Raw genomic sequence first — 27,980 nt, 5'->3', positions numbered from 1 at the left:
TCGATCCGAGACCCGCGGCCGGCTTTGTGGCCAGATTTAAGCTTCTTCCTTGCCGGTCAGGATCTCCAGCTTCTTCAACGTGCGTATATCCTTTTTGACAGTTTTCCAACCGGCAGTGTCTCGATCGACGCGTTCAGCCTAGCTCTGCTCAGCGAGGATTTTTCATTCGAAAGAAAAGAAAAAAAGGAAAAGAAAGACGGGAACAACGCGATGAGGTGCACGATTCTGGTGTTGCTGACCACCGCCGTCGCCCTGGTGTCTTCCGCTGGATTGCTCGGTGAGCAGATCAGTTACGCTCCCGTTGGAAAACGTTTCTCAAGCTTTTTTCCAGCATCCCTCTGTCACGACACGCACATCGTGTTTAACGAAACACGGATTCGAAGCTTTAACACTGGTCGGGATAGTTCTTGGTGCGTGGATAAACAAACGCGCATCGTTCGCATACTAACCGTGATCTCCCTTCTTCGAGGATGTCACGATTTTTGACAGGACTCCTCGTGGAAACCATGTTTGTGATCTTCATTATGATAGTTTACATTTCGTTGCTGTATTCGTTAGTGAATTCTTCGATCTTTAACGAGTAAGTCTGTTCATTTTTTTTTTTCATCTTCGAACGACAAAGCTTCGAATCGTAACGCGTCCCAGTAACGACGAGAAAGTTGGTGGATGGACATCTTTCTGACTCATCGACGCGTGGCACACTTACCAAACGGTAGCCGAGTTTTGTTTACCGTTCGATCACGGGGAACGTAGTTTTTCGGGGAACGAAACGGTGCCAGGTCCGTCGAGAGAAAACTCGAGAACCGATGGAAATCGGCGCGCCATATTTTTTCCCATTGACTTTCGATCGACGACTTTCGTTTCGTTCCAATTTCTCTTCCTCGAGTTTCTCTCACCACGCGTATTTGGATTTTTTTGTTTTTTTTTCATTGCCGACAGAGACGCTGCTCTCCTGGGAACTGCCGGATGCAGTGGGCAGATCGACCGCTCCTCAATCGCAATGCTTGTGTCAAACCTCGAATTGTTTGTGCTGCGTCGATCTGAATCTGACGGCGACCATCGATCTCGGAGGTCCTGCTTGCATCAACGTCAAGCAGAAGGAACAGAACGTCTCGTTGAACCTGAGCTACGGTGACAATCCAGTGCACAATGCCACCATCAGGATCGGTGAGCATCGAACTCTCCAAAAATAAACTGAAGGTGGTTATTGTAATTGAAAAATTGCGAACATTTTCACAGCCGACGCGGCGAACAGACCAACCTGCATGAATCTACTGTCGGATCTGGCGCAAATATGCGCGAAATTCACATCGATGAAGCAGGCGGAGGCTGGATACGATGGTTGTCTGGTGATCGAGCCAGCTTTACTGGGAACACCGCAAGCCACCTATCCCATGGGATGCTTCAATTTCAACCAAGTGGTGCGCCAAGTTGAAGCTTCTACGTGAGTGCGATCCTGAAGTCTTGTATCACTTCATACTTATACTTTATTTTTGATTTTATCACTCTTCGCTTTATCTCTATCGAACGATGCGTTATTTAGAATTTATCGATCAGTGATTTTGTAGCGTAGATAAAGGTACACGAGTATAATCCTATGAATGATTTCTTTTTAAGAATAACTGTTTGTGTTTTCAATCTACTTTTTTCACTTAAACCTAATAAGTGTCTCCATTATTTCTTGCAGATTAATAATCGAACTATTCTGACCGAGTTATCGTTTACAACACTTAATTCGTTTATGCTTCACTTTCCTCGCAGCATCATCGAGACGACAGAGGCGACGGACAGTTCCGAAGAGGAGGATGACTCTCTGAACACCGAGGAGCTGATCGCGGCGGTGTCAGCCAGCGCGGAGCAGGGTATAGCTTTGTTTTCTCAATGGCTGGGTCTCAATTTGAACCCGAAACTAAACCTGACCAGCAAGAACAACAATCAAGAGACCAATCAACGAGCAGTTCCGTCCACGACCTCCAGGTCCGCTCGGGCTCAATGGGACCAGGAAGAGAAGAACGACGAACGATTCAAACAGTTGCTCAGCGCACAGGATAATATCCTGAAGGGTTCGGCTATGATCGGCCAATCGAACGGTGCTGAAACCACGTTCGTTTATTCGAAACCCCCCGAGCTATTGTCTGAGAAAATCTCGGACGGGAGGAGGGTCGATGAAATGAAAATCGCCCCTCAACACCTGGCCGTGGTGCCGAAAGAGTCCAGACGAGGCGGTAGAGCGTACAACATTCACCAACACGTAAATGAAATTTGAAAAGAATTATATTTCATTCGACAAGACGAGGGTGGAAGTTATAATTTCGTAGAGTTTAGGATATCACACGTAGACTGTACACGATCATCTAGGTCAAGAGCTATCGTTCTTTTTTCCCCAGTATTTTATCCTCCCTTGCAATTTTAAATCGTGCAAAAGAAGATTCAAAAATAGATTTTTGTATATTACGTTTTTCTAAGCAAGGTTTCTGGATCTACTCCCATCTTCTTTTTACTATTAATTCGATCAATAATCTTTCGAATTTCGACGAATGATTCTAAAATATCGTTCGTTTATTTCTAGTAGGCTGAATCGATCATTTCTCTGTCCAGCCTCGTCAGAATGATCTCTCTCGCAATTGTGATCGTCTTTCTCTTCTTGTCTTCGCGAAGATTTGATTTTATTCGAAGCATCATCAGCGGTTGTTCTACCTTTACGCGAACCAAGTGAACGTAGGATTATACATTGTAAAAGTAACATAAAGATTGAAATGAAATGGTAAACTCGCGTCCATTATGCGAAATATTTATTTGTTTTTTTCGACCCCGCATAGTAAATAGAAAATACAGCAACGTTTCTTCGAGTAGTTCGTATGCATGCGACAACATCGACGGTAAAACATGTATAAACGTTGTCGAGCGACAAAGATGGTTGTTGTTCTTTTTTTTTTTGTTTAATAAAAAAATAATCGTACTACCTATTCGCGTGTACAGACACGTATATAATGTACGCACGTGTACGTAGATGATCGGACAGAATGAATTCAAGTGATCGATACCATTGTTCTTCGATCGGGTAAATTGAAGAAAAATCAATCGCTGATAATTATCGTCAGGGTAAATTTTGTAATCGCATTTTTGTAACCGGGACCAATTTAATAAAACCAAAAAGAAACGTTTCCATACTTTCATCCTGTCCTTTTTCTCTTGTACACGTTAATTAATTCTAACTTAATCAACCCTTGTGTTAATAATCAAGTAGCCGTTTTCAGAATTCACGTTGCAATATTCCAAAATGCAATTTCATGTGTTGTGTTTATATTAAGTAGTACGTTTGGGGTATCTGAGTATCCCATAGAAAAGACAATCATGAACATTTTTATTATTAACACATGGGTCAACGTCGTTTTGATCCCTGGAAGACGAAAAAAGTTTGCTGCCAACGTGTTCGTTCGCGATTTCTCGATGCTTTTAAATAAAAATCATTTTCTCCACTGTCGGGAAGCGTCGACACCTTAAGAATCTAATTAATCGTTTACACGTTGGCTTTGTTACGCCTCGAAAAAGACAATATAAGAAATATATGATCATATGTATATCATCGTATATATATATATATATATATTTTTCTTTTTCTCGTTTATCTTCCCGATATCAATAACTATAAGGGTGAAAAGAAAAATAGAAAGATAAATGGAAAAGAGTTTGTTATCGAATGAAAATATTACAGATGGACTAGATACTAATAACATTTCTCGCTTGAAAATAAACGCGTCTCGTTCGATCCGTCAAAATATATGTTCGTATATTTCTATATAAGTTCTATAGATATGCGTTTCACCGTTTACACGTCTCTCATTCTTGTCGATAGTAAAAAATATTTTTGGGCTTCATCTTTGGGCGATCATCGTTACTCTACGTGTATATAGTTAAAAAATAATACGATCCTCGTTCGCGATTATTGTTACAGCGCGTTCCCTCGTTTCAGGCCATTCGAATTGCAGCTTCGTTCGCACAACGATCGTTGTTTCACATAAATAAATTGTCGTCAGGTAATTATTAAGCTAGAGGTGAATTAAACTTTGATTCTCCCTCTATTCGCGTTTAACGTGACATTTTATAACATCGAGATCTTAAAGGGGGCAAGGTACCGATATCAATTTCAAAAAAAAAAAAAAATACATTCTCTGTTTTTGAAAAGCGATACCAGAAAGAGTACGAAAGTTAAAGCCTTACAAACAGCTCTTTGACGCCAATAATAGTAGCGATTATTGAGAACGATTAAAAGTTATCGATAGATACAATTGGTACATCAATTATTAGGATACGAATATTATAATAGGAATATATGGCTACGTGTTATCCTTGCGATCGTTGAAATCAGCAAATAATGAAAATTTCCCTCGAATCAAAGCACTTTTGTCGAAGTACAAGTGTAAGTCCCAAAATAAGGGACTTATTCAACGAATCTTGAAGCTGCTAAAACGCATAAACGTAAATTCACGTCGTATTAACCCATTTGCATCTGATCATCAAGATGAAAAATGATCCAGTAAAGGATCAAGCTGCGTGTACGAAATGATCTGTTGATCGATGTAAATGGATTAAAGAGCAGTCTATCTCTAAAACGCGCGTATACGATCACAAAACTGGAAGCATCGTGAGAAAACAACCAACAGTAGCTGATCCAGAGCTCGTTTTGCGGCACGAGTTCAACGCAGTCTCGCTCTTATTATTGCCAGCAATAATAAACGACATATTGCCTACAGGAACGGGAAGCATCTGCGTAGCACATGCTATTGTCCGTTTAAAAGTCGAGACTTCGGTGTTCGCGGTCGCGTTTCAAGCGGCTTTCTGCTGAACGGAAACGTAACGTGTTCGCGCGGAATGTAAAATAACCAAGAGATCATCGACGGTTCACTTGACTTGTTGACGAGTCGTCGGAACGACGGGCGGCAACGTCAACGAGTCCCTTTTCTTCTTGTTTACGCGACGTCCGACGTGCAGCACCACGTCACCAGCTTTTACGGACTTGAATTCAGCGATCGCCTCGGCGTGCGTCATACCGTGAAGAGGTTTCGAATTTATCGACAAAATTTCGTCCCCTATAAAAGTATTTTCGTTAAGTGACAAATTAATATTTTATTTATTCATAACAGTACCTACGATCTTGAATTTTTATTAAAATAATGTACCTTTTTCGACAGTTCCAAGATCTTGAATTTTTATTAAAATAATATAATACCTTCTTTGACAGTTCCAAGATCTTGAATTTTAATTAAAATAGTATAATACCTTCTTTGACAGTTTCAAGATCTTGAATTTTAATAATTAAAATAATATAATACCTTCTTTGACAGTTCCAAGATCGGCAGCTTGGCCATTAGGGAAGATCGTCTTCACGTAGATCCCCATGTTCCCTCGCGGACTGTCGGTACCGCCAACGATACTGAAACCGAGCCCTTTGTGTCCAGGACCCTTGAGAAATCTGGCCGTCAGTATCGTGAATGACGCGCCACCCTTGCCTGGCCTCGGTAGGGTGCAGAATTTCGACTCTTCACCCTCGCCAGCCTCGTCGATGTCTTCGAGTTCGGAGTCGGTATTCAGGCCTTCGTCCGTGTCTTGTGTGCCCTGAAAAGCGGACGGAATCTTTTCAACCTTCTATAGAAACAGAACGAATTCACGCAACAATCTTCTGCGATACTCACTTGCCAGGTTTTCAAGCAAGAACCGGAGGAACTAGGAATATTGGCGACGCTTCTGCTGTTCAGTCTTCTCGTTGTCTTTTTACCGGGACTCTTCTCAGCCCCCAAACTGGACGGGCCGTCTTCCTTGTTCGCGCAACAGCCGTTCGAATAATTGTTCACTTGTCCGCCAACCTTAAAATCCGTCAGCCTCTTTCTAGGAGTCACTCTAGGTATGTGAATCTCCTCGAACGACGGCTCCGACTGGTTTCTACCCTTCGCGTTCTTCTGATAGTGAACATTTTCGTACGAATGGGGGTCCCTTGTCTCCGAATTGCTCCTCGCCAGATGCCTGTCCGGATTCGGAGTGACCGATGACGTCAGCTCCGACCTGTGACCCCTCTGAAAGCGCACGTTTTCGTACGAGTGATCGTGGTGTCTACAGGTGTCACGATTCTCGGAATTACTGCGTTGCAGTACGCCCCTGGACCTTGGACAACAACCTGGAGGCGAGCCAGTGAACAACACGTTCTCGTACGCGTCCTCTTGGCTCTGATTGTGACTCAACACCGGAGAATCGTAGGCGCTGCTACTCTGCGAATACGTGAAGGTCTTGTTGCTGCTGGTCAACGGGCTACTGCAGTTCGGCGAATTGGGCACGCTACCCTCTGCGAGAGTTTCGAGGTTGTCGTGGAAAGGATAAGGTGGTAGGGATGCTGGTTCGCTGGAGTCGTAGCACTCGCCATTGAAATTCTGGCTCGTTGATGAAGTTAAGGGACTTGGTACGTAGAAGTTTGACGCGGTGTCCTTTTGCGAAAACACCTCCGTTACGCTGAGAGCCTTTCTCTTTCGAATACCAGCATTGATCTTGCTGAATTTGCTTCGTAGAACGTGTTGGATGTCGGCGATGCCCTTGGTGGTACCTAAAGAACAATTGTACGATTTTTATTTCGTCTTTGAAGAAATATTTTGGGTGATTAAAGGAGAATAATTACCTGGCAGTCTCAAAGAGCTAGTCTGCAATAACTTTTTGGGGGAATTGCCATCCTGAAGACTTTTGGCAGCTGGGGATGATTCTCTGCTAGCCGGACTGGATCGTACGGCTTGAATAACCCCCTGGGTCGTACCGCCTTGTATCAGTGCTTCCTGCGGCTCCGAGGTTTCCTGCACGGAACACCTTCTTCTTAGTTTCCTCCATCGTTGACTGATGCTCTTGTTCCATAGATTCAAGTCTGGAATACAGAGGAGCAAAAAATCCCGGATGACTACCAGTGACAGGATGTCCTATCTCGTCACACCCGGCTATTCCCAACCTCATCAAAGAAGCAACACGACCAGATACATCCTACTCCGAAAAATAGCATGAAAAAAAAAGAAACAGAAACCTTGCTTCCTAATCATCAGGCCTTAACGACAGGAAACACTTATCTATTCCCTGTTCGAGGTAAAACGATGTGTTATTGTTTACCGAAGATAAAATCGGACCTCGAAGGAAGAAGAAAATACGTCGAAGATTGTATTAATAATGATAAGTGATAAAATACGAGGAATCTTCTTATCAGAAACATGTTAAGAAAAGAGAATTGGAATGAAATTTTGTGTACGTCTAATTACAATTCAATATAGTCGACATGTTGTTGATCCTCGGAGATCCACGTGGCGACGATCGTATCCTGTTCCTTTCACCGATTCCTCGAAGGGTCCTGACCCTTCGACTTCCTCTTCCTTTTCGTGGGGTAACTTTAATGACCTTGAGCAAGGCACGCGCATAACCAACGACTCGATGTTTCTTTCAACGAAAGAGGAAAGTCAAAGTCATGAATTATTAATGAAGAGCGATGACGAGCGTGGTCGTGGGGTCACTGAGCTTGCACGTAACGTTAATTCGATTAATCACGCTTGCAACTGCGCGTCGTTTTTTCGCTTCTGGACGAGACATCGTGGTGAGGGAAGAAGAACACAAGGTGTTACGAGGACAGCGACGAGGACGAAGAACGGAGAACGCCGTTGCCCTCGACGATGGCTGCCAACACACTGGGCCCTCGTTGGCGGCTGCACTCGCCATTATCCGCAGTTACAGTCATCTTGCAAAATGCACTTTCACTTCTCGACGTATCTGCGGATGCGCCCGGTTTCGCGAGCTCTTCTTTTTTTTTTTCGTTCCGCACCCGGCTACCGGACGTTGCGATCTTCGTTCTTAATTCTTCCTCAACTCGCGAATATCATTATACACTTTTCGATCCTTTATTCTGGATTTTGTAAATCAAATTCAATTTAACGAGACCGCCGAATCACCCGGCGGGAACAGATCGACGAAACAACTGGAAGAGATCCGTTGTTTAAATGACAACACTTCCTCGATTGATTCATGTTTCACAACTCACCCCGTTCGATTCGGTGAAGCAACGATACGCGTTATCGAAACTCAACTTTCCTGTACGTTTTTACCAGTATCCGGTAGCTCGTGTAACGGGAATCGTAGTTCATTATCGGTTTCATTGTTGCGAAATAACAGCAGCGGATGTGAGGTCGATACTTGGACGCGGGAATGTTGGTTAATTAAAATTTCACCGGTATCGACGAGCTTTATGCAAATCAGTATCGATTTCAGCACCGGAAAACAGGGATTTTACCTTGGCCAGGTCGACCGAAAGTGCGTCAAGGACGCGTCGAATGCGTTTCGCGATCTGCGATTCAATCGTTCGATCGATGAATCAGATTCGTTTCGCAGACCGTGCTCCGTCTTCCTGTTTGTGTCTTCGCTTTCACAGCATGAACTTTGAAAGTTTGAATTCTTCCGGATGCAGAAGCATTTGCAACTCTAATCGAAGTAGCTCGGCGTAGAAATAAAAGAATCCAACGATGTACGCGAGCATTATCGAGGGATAAGTAATTTGGTCGAGGCTGATCGACAGCGGCGGAGCGTAAAAAATGATGAAAAAAAAAAAAATTCGAGGGTAAGGATGAAGAACGACACTCGAACGCAGGGATTTCGAAAAACCACGGTAGTCCACACTGTACGCGGTCTCGACATGAACTGAAAGACTGGAGGTTTACGGTTACTCGTGTGCGTAAGGCATTACGTGCGTGTGCGTAACAGACTGTACACACGTGTGCAGCACCGTACCTGTGCATACAGGGTGACGCGGAAGAAAAGCATCGAGCTTGTTTCCCCTGTCCCTAGGCTTTTCGTGATACGAATTCCTCGCATAACCCCGTAATGACACGCCAGGAATTCCTTTTCCCGCAACACCCTTTTAACCGCACCATTGACGACCATCCATCCGCATAGTTTTCGCAGGGATTTCAACTAGGAAATTGAAATATTTTAAAATCACATTTTCCCTTTATAATACATTGGCTCTAAATAGTTCGTATTCTATGAACTAAATTACTTTTCCTGTATGTATTTCAAAACGAAAGCGTTCTTACTTACATCGTAACTCTATTCGTAACAAGACTTCCATTCAACTCATTTCCTCCTATGAAAGCAACGCGAAACGTATAGAGCACAGGGTACACGCCTGACAACTTGTGGACAAACTCGTAACACAACTACCAAAACCCAGCAACTATTTCATTTTATTTCATATTTCACGCATACCGGTTCCACTTTAGCGTGAAACGCTCCTTTTCCACCGTGAACCCATTTACTTTTTCGAAAATAAAAATAAATTTGAAATATCGAAAGTTCAATAGGTATCTAGGTACCCGGTTTCCCTCGCCAGAGTTAAATCGAGCACCCACGGAAACACAGCGATACCAAAATTTTTTGTTCCTCTTTCACCGTGTATGTCACCCGTTCGTAGTTCGATTGTGTACCGATTGTGGGAACCCTTCGTCGCGTGTTAGTGAACGGTCTCTCCTTTGCCCGCTCGCACACGCTCGCGTGTTTGTACACCGTTCACAAGGGTAACGCTCGTATGTGTGTGTGTGTGCAACTATTAATGTGCATCACGGCTGCGTGCACACCCTACTCGTGCAATTCTACTCGTGCGCCTCATGGTCAGGGCGGGACGCATTATTTTCTGCAATAATGCGAATGTGCGTTCTTTGTGCGGACTCTGCAGTGGAAGGTGGACACGCGCGTCCAGGGAGAGGCTCTCGTTGAATTTCGAGCCGTCTGTCTCTCAAACTGAACCGAGAGTTCAATAATCCGGCCTCTCGATCGTTCGCCAATTGTTTTCCTAACGGTACACGAACGATTTTCTGTAATTCGCGTGGGAAGCAACAACTTCAGAACTCTATTTCAATACGAAAACATGGAACGAGGAAACGGTGAACGTTCGAGTTTCAAGGTTTCCGGTGATTCGCGATGATAGGGAATCACGCTGGAACCTACGGCACCCATTCCTCCAGATTGACCTACATCCGAACGAGACCTTTTGACCTGCATTCCATATACGTCGAACACGATACCCTTTTCAATTTAACAGCGATATACCCGAGATACGTGAACGATGATTAGTTTCAAAGAGGTTGCATGTGTTCACCTTTCGAACGATTGAATTTTCTGCTTATTTCATCGAGAATATTCAATTTAAATGGTACACCCTCTATACACTACGATTGTAGGTGGACGAACTAAGTGATAGAAAGGATCAATTTCATAGCTCGCGGATATATAAGCATTACCTTACGTAGATTTAAGATTAGAACATGTTAGGCGTTTAACATGCACTGTTACTTATTCAGGGTGCTCATTGTAAGTGACACGCTGTGCGTGAGGTTAAAGCCGAGTGAATGTTTCTTCCATTGCTCATTGTGTCTCGGGTGCCTTGTGTGGTTCGTTTAAGAATAGGTAGAAACCGAGGGGGGCTCGTTTAACCAAACCCGCTAATATCGCGAAACCTGGCCACGCTAATTTGTATTCAACGGCTGGCGCAACATCGTGTTACAAAAATTGCATACCTACCGCTGGAAATGAATTGGCGAAAATGGAAATTGTTCATTAATGTTTCATGTCCCTCAGTTCGATTTTTCTAGAACATTTAAGGCGTTTAACGTGCTAATGCCACGGTATTAAAAACACTAATTATTACAACGTTATTAAATAGAACGATCGAAAGTAACCGGGAATCATTAACGTTTTATGTGCACGCAACCATGGATGATTGAAAATAATTACGGCTATCCTTCGAGAAAATTAACTTTTTTATTCTGCTTTTATCATGTTTTTTTTATTTATTAACGCCTTGAATGCAATAGTGAAAATGGATATCTCTAATAAGACGCATTAAAACATTAATTATACCGAGAATACGATAAGTTAATTTTAAAATTTAAACTTTCAATTTTCTTCTATTAAATATTTATGCACTTTATTAAATACTATGCACTCGGCGGCTTCTCTGGCTATCAGTCAGGCCCAATTCTTAACCAGGAACATAATTAAATGCTGTGCTTATGCAAGTACCATATGCCCATATAATGAAATAATAATAATAATTTATATTTCAACTCTGTGGTTCGTCGAAGAATGCATGAATTTGACAAACGAGAATAGTTCAACAGAGCAGAACCGACATGCGATGATAGACCCACATTGATCCCGTGGATAGCATAAATCAAGCCCGCCCATAAACCCACTTAAACATTTTTCCGGGCTAGTATCGTCCGACAGCGATTAGATTCCGCTAGCCAGCCAGCGGAATGACCGTCGGGACCGCGAGCATTCTTCGCGTACACGTCAACGCCGAAGAAATTTATTCAAAGAGGTGGACGAACACTCGGAATTGAAAGAGAGGATAGAAGAAAATGCGATGAAATAAAGAGAGTGAGAAGCTGGCAAGAAAGAGAAAAATAGCTGGCTCGTAGATATTCAGCGGCAGTTGGGAAGGTGTAGCCTAGTGGCTGCGAGGAATGCGTAAACGGTAGAACCGTTTTGTCCGCGAAGAAAGAGCAGGAGAACATGATTGGACACTGAATGCACTCGAGAGACGTCGATGACTAACATCGAGCGTTCCTCAACCGGTTAAATGATTTTGACAAAAACTGCGAATACCTCGTGCCACCTGTGCAATTTTCTCCTCCGACTTTTTACGAATTACTCCCTGCCTACGGTTGCTTTCCAGTTTCTTTCTCGTCAGATCGATCGTTTCGTAATTTGCGAGCTTCTTTCGCGTCCAAAGGGGCGTATCGAACACTTCCGGATCACTCTGGCGCCTCCGGAACGCGACATTTCGTCTGATATTTTTATTACTCTCCGCAAGGACGATGACGCGTCGGAGCGTTGTCCGTCACTGATAAGAGATATCGCGAGTCCGGTCGCTTCGCGACGACGACGCTTTGGCGAACGTCGAAGCCGAGGATGCAATATCGTTCGATTCTTTACATCCGAGCACGATGCGCATACGTTATCTTCGTTAATTCTGATTACTCGACCTCGATAACGTTCGATCACCGAGTAAGCTATCTGTTCCTCTGCTTTGTACGCGGATCGGTCGGATTCAATGGCCATATTGTTTGCTTAAAGAGCTTCCTCTTAACAGTTTTTAGCATACGAATAATGATGCCTTTCTTTCAAGGCTACCCTCAAGGATGAAGGTTTGAAAAAAGGAATTCGAAAGAAGCGGTCGGACAAAAGTCAATTTACGAGTATATTGTACGAGTGACACGCTGTCTCCGTTTCACAATTGTCGTTCGAGCAAGCAGTTTTGTCGACGGTGTGAATAGTTCGGAACGTGTCCGCGGAATAATCGGCTAACTGTATGCAGACAATGGCTGAGGCCACTCGGTACGCATCGTTGACTCCAATTATGCAAGCAGTTCTCAACTTGGCGCCGCCGCCACGTTTGTCCATTATCGAGCCAGCGATACGCGTTAACGTTTCGCTCGTCTTCCTTCTCCCGACGAATTAATTCGTCTTTCGGACAGGATGAAGGATTTCTCCCGTTCGCAGGTAGTGTTTTCAACAGCTTCCCCCTTTCTTCCATGAAACTTGACGCAACGTCAAGCAAAGGTTTCCATTTCATTATCGTTGAACTGTTGCTCTTTCGTACGAGGAAGACACGTCTTGAACTTTGTTCGTCGTTTTCTGCAACAGGGATATCGCTGGTAACCGGCGATCCAACGCTAATGAGAATATAACGACAGTCGTGAAGATTAAAAGAGGGATAATAAAATATCCATTATTCGTGGCTCGAGTCCGGCGTGTCGTAATGCACCGAAATGGCCGGCATCGGTTCAAGGACTTATATGGAAATTCGTGTAACGCTAATTTCTCCGTGGAACAGTTGCAACAACAAGGCGAAGGTTCTTTTACGTAGAAAGATTGTTTCAACGTTGAATATGTTCGGAAATTTCCTATAGGTTTCGATGTTTCTATAGAACGTCACGTAGCTGTCGTTTGGCTAGGGTTCTAAAACCCACTGCATAGCTTTCTCACGAACTGCTCGACCATCATTTACCATACGAAAGAGGCTGTCTAATTCGAAAAGGACCGTACACTGGAGTAAGAAAAAATCGAAAGAAATTGATCGAACTTTGAACGGCATGCATAATGTAGGAAGTTATAACAATGTTCTCGAATGCGAAATAATAGCGGAAGTGGTTTTAATCGAGCCAGGCGACGAATGATGCTCACGAAACGTAAATTGTTCATTATTCAGCGTTGACCTTTGTATTATAGTTTATAATTCTCGAACGGGAGTACGCGAGAGGGCGATCAACGTACTCTCGTTTCAGAGGTCTTTGACCAAACGATCTTCGTTTACTTTTCTAATTATTATAACACACATGGTACTGTATGCTCATTTCTTTTCATCGAATAAACAGTATGACTCATCGCGCGCGTTGTCGATCATATTGAATAGAAAATGTAGGACTCGCGTGATGCATCATTCATCATATTGGATAGACAGTGTAGGACGGACCATGTATGTCAGCAGTTACCTGAAATACATAAAACGCGTGCCATACGTCATTGATTACATCGAATGTAGGACTCGACATGTGTTTATATGTGATTATATTAGATAGACGATATAGAATGTACACGGTGCGTCTTTGGTCTGTATCTCGTTAAAGAATGCAGAAATTACGCGCGGTTGCACGATGCGTGACGCGAATGCCCGCGAATACCTTGTTCCCTGTTTCCGGACGAATTATCGCGGCCTTTGCAGCCGTGCTTTCTCGCGGCACCGTTACGATCGACGCGGTAAAATATCGTTTAAATATTTATGAGTCGCTCTCGTATCGAGAGTGTCGCGCGAAATGAAGGAAAAGAATGAGCGAGAGAAAGAGAGGAGCCGGAGGAGCGTGGCACGATGTACATGCACGAGCACAATGCTTTTTAAGTGGCCGGGTACAATCATCGGCAAGCATGCTCGCGCTGGTGTCAACGTACGCTAACCGAAGAACAGGATCATTCGACAGGAAGTACTATCTTTATACACCGAATTTCAATCAGTCGTAACTCGACCGTTCGCGGCTCGTATCCGGTCAACGATCGATCGGACCAGCGATTTCGATGGAAACGCGTCGATGCTTACTAAACGATCGAGTTCCGGGTAGAAAAATCGATAACGGTGGGATATTTTCCTGGGAATTAATTAATAATCGATTGAAGTATCTTGTGAACGATGCAATTATTGATTTCGCAAGGACTATTACGTGGGAAATTATACAAATTTTCAACGTTCAAGTGGCAAAGTATAATCGAGATAATTTCCGGGATGCAGTTCCTTTTAACGGAAGTCGCAAAACCATAAATAGATATATCATTTCGGCATAATTTTTCATGCCATTTACGAATATCATAATCATTTTTGAAAAACTTTTACATTGAAGTCTATGGGAGACGCCAACTTCAAATTTCTGCGTAAAGTTCATGGGCGCTTTTAATAGAATCGCCAAATGTGCTTCTAAAAATCTTATTTTATAATGTCTTACGCAAAATTATGTACTGACTAAAAAGGTATCAAGAAAATAAAAGTCGGTCGTGTCGTTTTCAAGTTACAACTGAAAAGCCGCCAGTAAAATGTCGTGGGTTCGATTCCCGAAGGGGAACCTTCATTAGGAGAAATTCGTTAAATTTAATTTAAAAAATAACTTAACCTAACCAACCAATATATGACATATCGATTTATGGTTTTGCTACTTCCGCTAAAAGGAACTGGATCCAATTTTCATTCAAGACCGTCGATGAAAACAGATTCAACTCTTTCGTTGACATCGAACAAAGGAAGCCCGATTCTTCGTTCGCGGTGCAGATTCTCGACCGAACGAAACACGCGATTAAGCGATTGTCCCTTTTCCTTTTTGCTCACCCGAAGTGGTATCATTATCCTTAGCGTGAGACTTGGAGGGATCCACGGTTTTGCAGTGAAATTGTTCAGTCCGTCGTCAATTTGAATCAAGCGAACTGTCACGCGAGACTCGTCGCGTCTGGTCGCGTCTCTACCCCATAGGAATTTTATTGCCTTGCCTTCTCGGAATTTCGTCAATTACGCGCGCTCGCCGCAGGAATACGTTATAAGTAATAATTTCGGGGCTGACGGTCGCCGAGAATTGAATTACCCCATTACCATGGCAATTTGTTAGCCTATGGTGTAATTCGCCGTGTGACGTCACTCGAATTACACCCGTCCCATGCGGGACAGGGAATTCTTGATTCGAACAAAGAACTCGTTGTTGGTATATCAAACGTGGAAATCGATCGATGGAAACGCGTATACAATAACGATGAGGGCTCATGAGGGTAGAAATGTTAGATCGAACTTTTTCGATTCGTTCGATGAAATTTTCAGGGTATCGTTAAGTCTTAAATATTTTTCTCATTCGTTGCTGAAATTTGAAACCTTATACACTTTTCAGTTGCATCACTTTCCCTTGGGTAGCGTATGTGTGTCACAAGTGATTCTCAAAGTTCAAATTAACCTCTCGTCACGCGCAGCTGGCCTCTTCGTCGTTCGTCGCGTATGTATTTGCATTGAATAGTAAAGAGTATCTCAACCCCCTGCTAAATAAAACCAAAGAAATTGCGTAATTCATGAACGTCGTAGAGCAAAGATTCAAACCCGACAGAAGCGCTGCGATGATTTTTCGCGCTCCGAAAGTATAACGCGATACGGTCGTCGCAGGATAATATGTCTGATAGTTTTGTTCTACGATAACGACGATTTCCTAACGGAATAGAAGGTGATAAGCAGGCGCCTGTTGGCGCACTGCGTCGACCAACGACACACCGCTTTCTGCTCCTTCGTCCGGTTTAATGTCCGTCGCCATATAGCGAGCAACGAGTATTTAATTACGCTACGAACAATGGCTACTTTTTTCTTGCTTTCCCTTGTCGACCCGTTTTCCTGCGAAGGACGCGAAGTCAAAGAATAACGAAGGACACGACTTTCCAAGGAGAAAAAAAGGATCTAATGGTACAAAAATGGTTCTCTTGTGAGAAACTTCTTCAAGGCGCGCCGTCTTGAGGAGATCGTGTGCAAAAGCGCGTATTCGATCGATTAACTTGACATTATCGCGTGCAAGTATAAATAGCAAGAGTCGGGGGCTTATTATCTCGCGAACGACCGAACAAAAGTCAGCGAATTCTCTGAAACGGTATGTTCAACTCGAGATGCTAAGCTTGCGACGCTTGAATTCGAAACAGATTCCTCCAGCGGAAACCTAAATCCCTAGAAACACAGTGAAAGCTTCCTGGACGAAGCTAACTCAGACCAATTTCCCGTGTTTCCCTCCTGGCAATAAGTCAACCACCGAAACTCGAAGCTGGGCGTGAGAAAATTTTCCGAAATAATGGAGCACGGCTGGTCGAGTCAACTGCAGACGAACGTGAATTTACGGGTGCACGTACGTATACACTGGTACTGTTCGAGTGCTCGTAATTAAGTGCATAACGAGGCTTGTTTACACCGAGCCGAGTCCTCGTAATCTCCAGAGCCGCTTAGTCTGCCGTTTTAATCGGACTCTTCTTGGAACGGAATTTACGGCACGCCCATGGTGTACAATAGCTCGAACATGCATCTTCGAGTAGTCGATGAAATCTTTGCCGTTTAACCCTTTCGCTATTTACGCGCGATTATGGTCGTTCGCTGTGAATGATTACCGGGTGCCGTAATCGTCAAAGACGTTTTACGTATCAAAATAGCATACATGCAATGGAAATTTTCATATGAAACAAAAGCATCCAAATTAAACAATTTCTCCTTGCAAATAAAATTTTGAAGACGATCATAGCGAGCATAAATTTCGGTCACTGTGTTTCCTCTTTTTTTTTTTTTTTCATTTCAATTCACCGTGCACAATTAAATTACTCCGCATCAAATAGACCTTTACTAAGTGGTTAATTTGCAGAGCACGCGGCGCGGCTTGTAAAGCGTTTGACATCATAAGCGACGCTCTAATTCTTGCCAGCAATCCTTTACCGTTCGATCACGTTCGAACGAACGAAATTTGACAGAAGACCTTCTGTGAAACGAGTAAACGGTGTTCGATGTGCCAGGGTGAAAATGTCAGACATTTACCACGGATTTCTCTCACCTTTCCGATCAGGAGGCGCATGTCTTTCGCCGAACACCGATGCGCTGTAAATATCCTCTCGTGACAGGACGATACGGGTAAAAAGCTTATCGATTAGTATCGATTGCTCGTTTCAACTTACGAACCGAGCAATGTACAACTAGAATTTCTCTTCGCTCTCTTAGATTTCATACCCACATGTAGGATACAAAAAAAGTCACGAAACATGCGATGGATGATTATTCGACCCAAGATTATTAAATTTAATATCAACGTAATGTAACACGATAAAAAATTCGCTGACTTAAAGATCAAAACTTCATAAGCGGTGTTCCGCTTGTAAACTTACATAAACTCCTCAAATTTCACTTCTCAAGCGAAAGGTTAAGGAGATCGCGGGATGGAATTTTGATCGAAGAAGAGAATTTCTCTCACCTTTGTTGTCGCAGACGTCGCAGAGTACCATGTCCGTAGGTAAGGAGCTTGCGCGTGCATCCGTCCGCGTGATCGCGTCTGCACTGAACAACTGTTGGCACGCCCGGAGGACGCTGGCCGACAAGCGGGCACGTCGACGACGGCACGAAACGAAACGGGGACGAAGAGTAACGCCGCGTGAGTATCGACCAAGTTCGATAATGTATAACCCGGCTGGTTAGAGGATAGCTCGCACGATATCCCTGAGGATGAAGTAGGAAAACGAGAGAGAGAGAGAGAAGAAGAAAAAGAAATAGGTTCAGACTTGGATCGAACGATGGCCGCGAAACCGCAGAAGGAAGAGGATGGGGTGACAAAAGGGGTGATAGAATAAAAGAGGGAGGTTATTGATGGAGGAGCGTGATGATCCGCTGGATCGTGTTGAAAAGTGTTAGCGGTTTGACAGCTAGGTTCGCACTGGAGAGCTGCATCGGCCCATACGCTGGACTCCACGGGGGCAGGATGGGTCTGCGGGTTACTGGAGGGGCAAGGGGAAACGTGCGTTTCATTGTACGCACACCATGGGCCACCATGGAGGGGCAGGGAAGACAGCAGATCAATATTAGGGCGTAGACTCAAGGGCAAGGGCCGTCACCGTACTCTGACACGTGCGTTCGCCTCGTGCTCTTTGGTATCCTGGATATTTCCAGTGCATCGCCAAAGTGCATCCTCGTTGCACACCCGATCGATCCTGGAATCCTTATCGAGCTCGCGTACGCCTATTGTGTCGCGAAGCTTACCCGCGCTCTTCCGCTCGACGATCATCGAACAGAATTTATAAGTCTTTGCACGATCACCGGTGGTCACTGGGCAGGGTTTTTGCGTTCCATTTGTTTTGCGTGGCTATATGCTTGTCCGTTTTGAATTCCTTAACACTTTGATGATCGTGACGAATATCGAGGAATTTTTATAGCCTTTGCGATTTTATGTTTCTCTTTATAATAAATAGAAAATTATTATCATTTTAGCTACCACGGTCAAGATTAATTAATCTTATGCTTAGTAATTAGCGTTTTATAGTGTTTGATTACGTGACAGTAGTCAAGTATGAAAATGGTCAGAAGAAACAGGTAGATGAAACTCGGGGGTGGGAAAAATAAAAAAATTTCAACGATTACAAGAAAGGATCGATGAATGATTCATAAATATTTATCGTTTAAACCGTTCCTCGCGGTTCTGACGCAAGACGAAATGTACGCAAGACCCATTGAACGATTACCACTGCATTTTGCGCAATCATTTTTATGAATCCCCACGGTGAAGAGCGATTAGCGCATGTAAAAGCTGCATCATCGATGCGCAACAGATTTGCCACGTTAAAATTACTCGAAGTACATAGTGATCGAACCGATCGAGCGTCATTGGACTTTTAATAAACTCGCTTGCTCGTTTTGATACGCGTGCATACGCGTGTAATCATTGTTTATAAAAGTTTTCTCTCACGGGAATGCGTTCAAGAAAGTCTGTTACGATACACCACGTTTCAATACCGTTATTTCGTTGGAATATGAAAAAAATTCAATTGCATATGGTACGAAGCTTAATTATCAAGCACAATAAATGTATATTTTGATGGTAATCGGTAAAATTACAGCTCGAAATTGTATTGTGAAAGTTACCGTAACGTCGAGACAACCTATCATGGTACTGGAAATATTTTAATGGGTAGTTCAGAAAGTTCGTGCGAAATTTAATGATACCATCAAGGTAAATCTTTATATAATCAATGCAGTTCTATTTCAGAAATTTCTCTAGTTGTATAATCTTAGCATGTTTTTCACTATAAAATCAGATAATTCCTTCGACGTGTATCCTGAACAGTGGCCATATGCTTGAGACGTATGGTCTCGGTTTCTTTTTTTTTTTTTTTTTAATTTTAAAAGGGATAACCCTTATCGTCTACGGGACTGCTTATGCTACATTTATAGACGCGACCAGTGTAGGGTTAATATCAACCGTTATCGCGAACAAGCCAATATAAAGCACTAAAGAGAACAGGAAAAAGTTATTTCTCCGTTTCCCTCTTAAAAGGCCAGTCTCACGTTCGATTTGTTCGAATTCCTATCGAGTTTTACGAGGGTGTCTGTAATTGTAACGTGATAAAGCATTTTCGAGCTGGGATACTGGGTCGAGAGCAAACGTTTACGTACACCTATCGGATACGTGGCTCACACGTGAGCAAAGATAGAGTAAATCCACATGTACAGAGATAACTGACAGATAAGAATTGCCGTGCATCGAAAGGAAAAAACGTGCTAGCTGTGCCCGTTCGGTTGCCGCCCAGCAAACTTTCATCACGGAATCAAGGTAAATGGTCTGTTTCGAAGTATGTTGCAGAGAAATTAGTTACATGGAGATTCATGGCGTGAGAATATCCAAAGTAATCGCTACCGCAATCGCGGCAGCGTTCCAGTAACGTTACAAATGTGTAATCAAAAGTAATCTGATTCCATTGAAATCTGATTTCATAGAAAAAAGTGTATCAACAATTGCTTAACTGATAATGACACGATCGATCATGAAATAGGTCAAGAATTTGACACATCTAGATCATCTTCGACTATCCTCTATCAAATATTTCTTAAACATAAATGGCTGCCTACTCCACCAATTACCTACGTTAACTAAAGTATCGTGTGAAAAGCTCCAAACCGTTCTCGTTTATTCTCCGACCCAGCATGGTACAAAGTGAAGAGGCCAAAGTATCTGTTCCTCCTAGCTGAATCCATATGTTGGGACATATGTTAGGGACACACTACCCTGACCTGCACTAGCAAACGTGAAGGAGAAAGGGAGCCCCTGAATGTCTAAAAATAGGGGTGCCTCCGGCTAAGGGATTAATGGCCAGCGTCAGTTGTATAATTTTAAACACCCCGGCAAACGTTGCTAATCCAATCTGACCATTCGTGAAACACACCCTTTAGCGAAGGATCTGCGAACAGCAGGGGTCATCGAAATGGCTGGCAGAAATTTCAATAAATCACACTTATCGTTGATAACGGGTGAATTCACGCAAGGCTTTTATGGACAATGGTGAGGAACAATTGGAACTGATTGGCGAATGAATGTGACGCGAAAGATTCGGCAGAGGCACGATATTTCGTGATTAATTTTCGAATGACAGAACAACGTTTAACCCTCGGACGGCGGACCATGAAGAGAGCCGCAATTTTTATTTAATTCTATATTTCATATTATTTGTATTTTCTAAATTTTACACTGTTCCTTTAAAAATTATTTTCCCAATATGCAACTTTTTTGTTAACAAATTATACATTTAATTTTAAATAAATATTCTTATACAAGAATTTTGTATGTTTGGGTTACAATTGACTCAGGCTCCGCTGTTCAAGGGTTGAAGTTGGGCAAATGAAATTTAACCCTCGTGTAAGTAATTAGTTAACTAAATACCTATTACAGTTTTGATATTTACAATTTTTTATATTGAAAACCTAAAAGTTCACCCACCTTTCTTTTGATCCTCGCTATCCGAATGGAGCTCGACATCGTGCAGCCTCATCGATTGAACGAATCCTCTCCAATGGCTCCTGGATCTTCCTCTCTCGTTCAAATCAGACTTCAGATCCGCCAATTGTTGATCAGATTCTTTCAACAGTCCATCCAGAATATCTGGCCTGTCCAACTCTTTCGTTTTGATTTTAGAATCTTCCGTTTTACCGAGGGAATTCGAGCAATCAATCTGATCAGACAACGATTCGCTGCTCTTTTCTACATTTTCGACGATCCTCGACGTGTCTCTGATCTTATCGTCCTTTTCAGAGTCGCTGAGAATTCCGTTTGCGTCACTTTTACTTCTGTTCTTCGATTCCCTCCTCTTTCGTACAGGAGGCTGTGGGTGTGCTTCCTCCTGCACAGCCGGATTCTTTCCTTTCTCGGATTGCTTCGAGTCCACGCTGTTCTTTCGCGAGGATGCTTTACTGGACACCCTGCTGTTCGTGTCCTTGGTCGCTTGTTTGTTCGAAGGGATGTTCCTTGGGTTGTTGTAGCGATCCTTCAGCGACTCCCGGTCTCTTCGAGACGCCTCCAACAGCTTCTGAGCCAGTAATCTCGTTTTGTTCATTTCCGTTCCAGATTTCTTCTCGGGTTCGTTCCTCCTCTCTGGTTTCCTCTCGTTTGATCGTCTTACCATGGTTCTGGGCGAGCTATCAGGTGTTTGAAACATCTGTTGGATCTTCATGATGTCCGAGCGAATCTTCGCCGAGTTGGAGAACTCCGTCTTCTTGTTGGACGTCGAAGATCTGACCTCGACCTTCGTCGCGGTCCTAGGACACCTCTGAGCCGGTGGAGTGTTCCTGAGTCTCTCCAGGTCCTTCAAATCGGCCAACATGGTACTCGGTGCTCTGGGCGGTCTACCGGAACTGTCCACGGCGATGGTTCGCGGTCGATCCCTCTCTCGACCGATCTTCTCCATTGGTATCAGAGCAGGATCGACGAACACGGTGTCTCGGATCTGGCTGATGTTCCGCAGCCTCGGTGCACCGACTTTCAGCCCGGTCGTTCTCATGATCACCTTCCCCATAGACTCGATGTCTCTCTCGCGTGCTAAGCGTCTTCCATCGATCACTTTAGCTCGATGAACGTCGATCGCTGGCACAAACGGACCGTGATACACGGGACCATTAATGGAGGAGGCTGCTCGAGACGTGGACACAGGATGGTTCGGTCTGCTGCTCCTCAGAGGAGATATCCTCACCAACTTGGGGGCATCCCTAGGATCGTCAGTCTGCAAACTGCCTCGGTACACCATCTTGACTATGCGCTTCTAATTCGACCGTCAACTATGGCGTTCCACTTTTTATGATCGATGAGAAATCATCGTCGCGTACGTGTCTTCGTTCTGTAACACAAAGATTTCCCATAGGAATTAGTACATGATAAAAATAACGTATCCACAATAATTCATCCAGAAAATTACAACGAAGGAATTTTCTAAAACACTTTGAATACCGTCTTCCCGTTTCCCGTGACGAAAAGGGGGACCAAAGATCAGCCTATTCAAATTCGCTTCAGTTCTTTGGATTCGCGTGAACGATCGCAGTAAGAAGCGATGGTTGTTACTTTATCGTCGAGGAATTCTGCAATCTCCTCGAACACGGTAAGTCGCCATTAAATCGATCGACTAATTCGAATGGAAATCGATGGCCAGATATTATTCCTATCGGCGTGGGACCCGTTCCACGAAGCGGCTTTCCTCTGCTCGGTTAGAAGCCCCCGGTAACTGTTAATCGACGTAAATTAGAATCGAGAGAGTAGTGGTTATTCGCGGCGAAGGCTGAGTCCCAGGAGTCGGTGGGTGTCACCATGTAGGCAGTGACCCGGCCATCTTGCGACACGTACAACATCCACATGTAGGTGTCACGCGCCAATACGACACTCTCGTCTTTCCAACTCGGTATCTAGCCGGTATATTTTAATCGCTCTTAACTCGTGCATTCTAATTACAACGAGATGGGATGTCGGGGGTGATAGTTGACGTTCCCTGCGTCCGTAAATGGACGCCGAGATCGATCATACGGAACGGTTCTTACAGTACGTTCGATTAGGATCGATCGAGTTCCTTTGTCCCCTCTATGTACAACGTACGTCGATCGACTCGCAATTGTTATGCTGCAAATATCTCCGTTCGCTCGCTGAACAATCCGTTATGTAACGCGACGAGTTATGCCTCGAAGAACCGCGCACCACCAATCATCCCGACGCGACAGTTGTTTCAAGTTTCGACGAGTCGATCGTCGTCGAACGAAATCAACGACCACTGAAATTTTTCCCCGGATCTCGACGATGTATCTATCCTGCGGTCCTCGATGAAAAAGGAAGCTACCAAACTAGCCTCACGACTCGATTGCAAACGATATCGCATCTTCGTGCGAGTGCATTCGAAATAACACGCGTTACCACGCTCGGTTTTCTGCGGTTTTCTGCGGTTTCCTATCGAGCCAAGATGCTGCGAATAACTCGGGAGTTAACTAACGAGCCGCGTACACGGCGTAACTCATCGATTCCTGCGGTTACCAGCAAAGAAATCATCATTTCTCCCTTCTAACCCGTCGTTAGAACGCAAAGTTTCACGTCACGCAACAACAACGACCTCCTATTCCTTCGATTCCTGCTCGAATCGCGCCACTTGTTGAATCCGCAATTCCGTACACGCCACCTTGTTACGATCCTTTTTGCCCGGCTATTCATCAATTAGTCACGGCGACTGGCGTAAGCCTGGAAATCTCACACCGTCTATCGTTTACCATAAGAGATTTCCAACAACACTCCTGTCTGAGGAAATTGTTTATCGATAAGGGGAACGATCGACGGAACGAACTCTATCTCCGTTTCCGTTCCGCGCTATCCGGTAATCATATAGATTGGTCCGTCCGAGTAAAACATAGAAGAGAAAACTATTACGATTTACGTACCGTTTCCGGCGTGGACAACGTTGCACAATACGAAGATACTCGACGATACTCGACGAATGACCACGTTGTTGTAACGAGCCTCTGACTCGGCTATCTTTGATATCTCGACCTGATCGCTCCTTCGTCTTTTTCTCGTCCTTCTTGATCGTGGAACTTTAATAACGGAAACTGCTCTACGAGCGCAGCTAGTATCTCGTTAACTCTGTAACAAAAAAAAAACAGTTCATGCATTTTCCATTAAAAGAATGCCAGAACCGTACATTATTACTCGAGGGAACGCGCATCCGTTTCCCTTTCTCCTCGCGTTTTCCTTTGTCGTTACGTTTTAACAGTTTTTCCGTAGAACTTCACGCTTTGCGTTCCACGCACCGTGCACGATATATTATTTACATCTCGTACGTTACCGTTCGCTCGGTTGCGCAACGTTCCCCTTCCCGATTTTCACCTTTTCCATTGTCAATTTCAGACTAATTGGCCGTGAATCGGCCAACATAAACACCGAGTGCCGAACGCGAAACGTAATTGCATGCGTGTCTTCAATAACCCTTCCGTGCTTTCCTTGATTTATCGCGGAACGAAGATCTCGCTCGGTGTATACATATTTATGTTGAGAACTTAGCGGATCTGCTTCCTTCGACTAGTGACAGCCATCCTTCGTAAACTAGACCGATCCCATGGCAAGAGATGATGGGAACCGTCAAGCATGCCAGGAAATATTCTATTTTTACGCGGACACTGATCAACATCCAAGGCTCCCTGTACGGTATTAATATTGACCAACTCGTAAAATCGTACGGGGAGTAACCCTTCCTCCAAAGTATCGATCCATTAAATCGAACTCACCCAAATGCTTCCGATGACGGAACAGCTGCGCGCACCCTCTTCGAGCAGCCGAACTCCAGTTTCCGCACAGTCAAGATTCTTGTCAGGAATAATTTTCACTGACGAACCGTTCGGGTACCGGAAGTCGACGAATTCGGATTTTAGATCGAAAACAAACTATTCGAACGACACGCGCACGTGATCCTGTCGAAACTATAGGCTGTTACAGGGATCGATCGCGATTTCCTCTTCTCCGTTGATCTAATTTCGATCCAAGATCACCGTCACCGTCAGAGGCCCGTTGACCGGCGTCGATGCAACAGCAACGACAGCAACCAAGCTTCCTTCGTGCCGTAAGGAGCACTGAATGGGTTTGCCAGCGACCAAATGTATAATCGCGTTTACAGCACAGCTGTAGGTACACCACTCTTTTCCTTTCCATTCCATGCGAGCCAGTGGAGTACCGGAGGATCCCCACTACGTGCACGCGTCCAGCACGAGCGTACACCCACGCGACACCCGGTATACGTGGGCAGACACAGCTCTGGCATTGAAAGAGAGAAAAGGAGAGACCGGATCCACACCAACTGTCAAATTTTCTGAAACTGTTGCTTCGCGTCACGTGAGATGTCGTTGTATTATGTTTAAACATATGAAATAATTGTTTATATTTATTTTGATCATTTCTGATCGGATATAGGGTGAGAAAACCAAGCTTACTCTACTCCCTACTTAGTTATATCAATCTGCATGCAAGACCAGGTCTTTCAGGTTATTTTAATTAAAAATATTACACCTTGGAAAATATGTATATCATTAAGATTCTACTTTTAAAAATACCTTTACCATTTTCAGCAAAAGTATTCCTATCCTATTTCTTTCCTTTCGACTTCGTTTCGAAGTCGCTCGACCTTGCAACAAGCTAACGATCGTAATCACCTGTGGTAATTACGCGTGTACTAATTGAATTAAACCTTCGAGCAATGCGCAGCGTATAAATAGGAGGAAAGGTCCTAAAAGTACGATGCTCCCGATTCGAAGGGAATCTCACGCGGTCGTCGATCCTCGCGAAGACCTTCGATTCACGATTTCCATCGGTTCGGTCGTAACCGTGTCGACGTCTTGGCGTGTTTCACAAGTGGCAAGCAAGTCGTTGCGAACGCTAATACCCACCCACGGTTTCGGAGACGGTAATGAGCCTGGCCGGTAGTCGCTACGCTGGATTTACGAGACAAACGGATCAACGTAGCTACGTTTCCTTCGTCGTCATTCCTTTCCACGATAAAGTTGTTTCCCGCGAGAACGTGCCTGCCCGTTGATACATCGTCTCTGTTCCTACAACTTCTCTGAAAGAGCCGAAGATTTATACGCGCCCCGTGCAACCGTGTAATAACAGCTTCGAGAGAATGTCTGACTGTTAGAGCGTAGCACATCACAGCCTACAGATGTGTAAATCTTTAAATCTTTCCTTTCCTGCCGGAGACATTACGGTCTCGTTCTTGTTACAATGGGCCACACCGTCGGCATTGGCGTAACTAGGTAGGGGCCAGGGTTACCTTGGCCCCTCCACCTGAAATTATTGGAGTAAATAAAAAACATATGTTAGTTCGTCGAGTCATTCAATATAAATAAATGTATCTAGACCAAAATGCACTTTGCAATGCAGCTAAATACGAAACATACAATAATCTTCTTATCGCGTGTAATTAGGCACTTGAACGTATAGATATGTACATAGGTAGTTTGAATAATTTTAAGGAAACTGGCCCATCCAGACGTTAACTTCAGTTACGCCAATGAACGTCAGCCAGTTACACAGCATCGTTTCTCCGTGGAAGTTTCTGCGAACCTGGCCCGTCACCGTGCATCATTGTTTGCTCTTTGACAATAGTCATTATCGGCGAGCATTATTGTTTCCTGGTTCGCAATAGTTGTTCGCTATCATTGTTAGCGGCGCGGCGCGGCGGCTGCGAGTCGGCGCACAGACATACTGCCGAACGATACGCGGCGCGATAATAATGGCATTCTGGACAAGCCCAGAGATGACACAACCTGCTAACAATGACTGCCACGTGCACCGCGGCTAAACAGCTAATAGATTCTTTCGAAAGGTGGGAGAGAGAAAAATAACGATCGCGATCGATCGATTCGCGTTGTGCATTCGAAACGTAGAATCCCCGAGGTCGTCCGGTATTCGAAGTGCAATCAGCTGGACGGGACGCGTAGCGGAGACTGCAAAGCGGTGTCCAGTGTCTAAAATTCAGCTCGAGCCTTCTTGTCGCTTTCAATTAACGCGATCACGGCCAGTCTCGGTCGCATCGAAGGCGGTCGATTCCTGTCGAAGCTCATTTCGCGCGTCCATTCCAAGGTTATCCGGTTCTTTGCGCAGACGATGGGCAAAAAAAGATCAGCTCGTTCGAAGATGAGATCAGAGTAGATCGCTCGTGATTAACGTTTCGCGACTAATCGAGCCTCCTCGCCGCGAAAAGGAACAAGAACGCGCGAGCACGTTCCATCTTGCAGGTTGCGGTTTCCGTGATACAGAAACCGTCCTCCCGTCGATACGTCGATCGAGAAACGCGAATGTTGATGCGAAGAAAAAGGACTCACTCTGATTCTTACCGTACACGCACGACAAAGTTTGACGGTAGGGAACCGCGACGCGTGCGTGGAACTTTTTTCTAATGAGCCAAAGGTCACTTCCGCTCGTACGGAAAACGGATACGCAGCGCGTGCTCGTCTGTATCCGGCCACCGCGTCGGTGTTTCATGCTGGCTCGGCAAGGGCTCTTCCCTCGCTCCAAGCTGTCGTTGCACCTTTGTTTACCTGTGAACTTGACTACCTTTTAAACGAATGTGACTTACGTTTCGGTTACCTTCAATCCCATTGTCTTATAACAAATTTAACATACTTAATTATCAATTCTCTAAAACTTGACCTTAGTTTAATCGAGTTGCTACAGGATTTCCATTCTGTCTTCGGAATGGATTTCAAATTACCCGGCTACGATGAATTCACAGCGCGGGTCACCGGTGATCTTCCGTGACCCGGTATGAAAAATTCAAAGACTGATTAAAATCTGAAACTATGTTTATACGAGTGCGTTCTCTCA

At 44.2% G+C, this 27,980-nt stretch overlaps 2 protein-coding genes across 3 annotated transcripts; one reads left to right on the top strand and one right to left on the bottom strand.

Moving 5' to 3' along the window:
• Nucleotides 1-102: 102 nt before the first annotated feature.
• On the top strand, nucleotides 103-2,675 carry LOC114875438. Its single transcript, XM_029185707.2, has 4 exons — nucleotides 103-277; nucleotides 940-1,167; nucleotides 1,240-1,444; nucleotides 1,762-2,675. The coding sequence occupies exons 1-4, from the start codon at nucleotides 211-213 to the stop codon at nucleotides 2,264-2,266; spliced, it is 1,005 nt and encodes a 334-aa protein (XP_029041540.1). The 5' UTR covers nucleotides 103-210; the 3' UTR covers nucleotides 2,267-2,675.
• Nucleotides 2,676-2,775: 100 nt separating this feature from the next.
• LOC114875436 lies at nucleotides 2,776-25,338 on the bottom strand. Of its 2 annotated transcripts, none has more exons than XM_029185705.2 (7): nucleotides 24,890-25,338; nucleotides 24,047-24,248; nucleotides 21,084-22,473; nucleotides 6,665-6,901; nucleotides 5,694-6,592; nucleotides 5,334-5,634; nucleotides 2,776-5,090 (listed from the first exon to the last, which is right to left on the bottom strand). In XM_029185705.2, the coding sequence occupies exons 3-7, from the start codon at nucleotides 22,381-22,383 to the stop codon at nucleotides 4,903-4,905; spliced, it is 2,925 nt and encodes a 974-aa protein (XP_029041538.1). In that variant the 5' UTR covers nucleotides 22,384-22,473; nucleotides 24,047-24,248; nucleotides 24,890-25,338; the 3' UTR covers nucleotides 2,776-4,902. The 2 variants fall into 2 exon arrangements, with proteins under 2 accessions (XP_029041538.1, XP_029041539.1); XM_029185706.2 differs by having other exon boundaries at nucleotides 5,334-5,616.
• Between the last annotated feature and the right edge of the window lie 2,642 nt (nucleotides 25,339-27,980).

This window comes from Osmia bicornis, chromosome 1, assembly GCF_907164935.1.
Source record: "Osmia bicornis bicornis chromosome 1, iOsmBic2.1, whole genome shotgun sequence".
NCBI classification, from domain to species: domain Eukaryota; kingdom Metazoa; phylum Arthropoda; class Insecta; order Hymenoptera; family Megachilidae; genus Osmia; species Osmia bicornis.
This window is presented reverse-complemented; position numbering and strand designations above follow the sequence as displayed.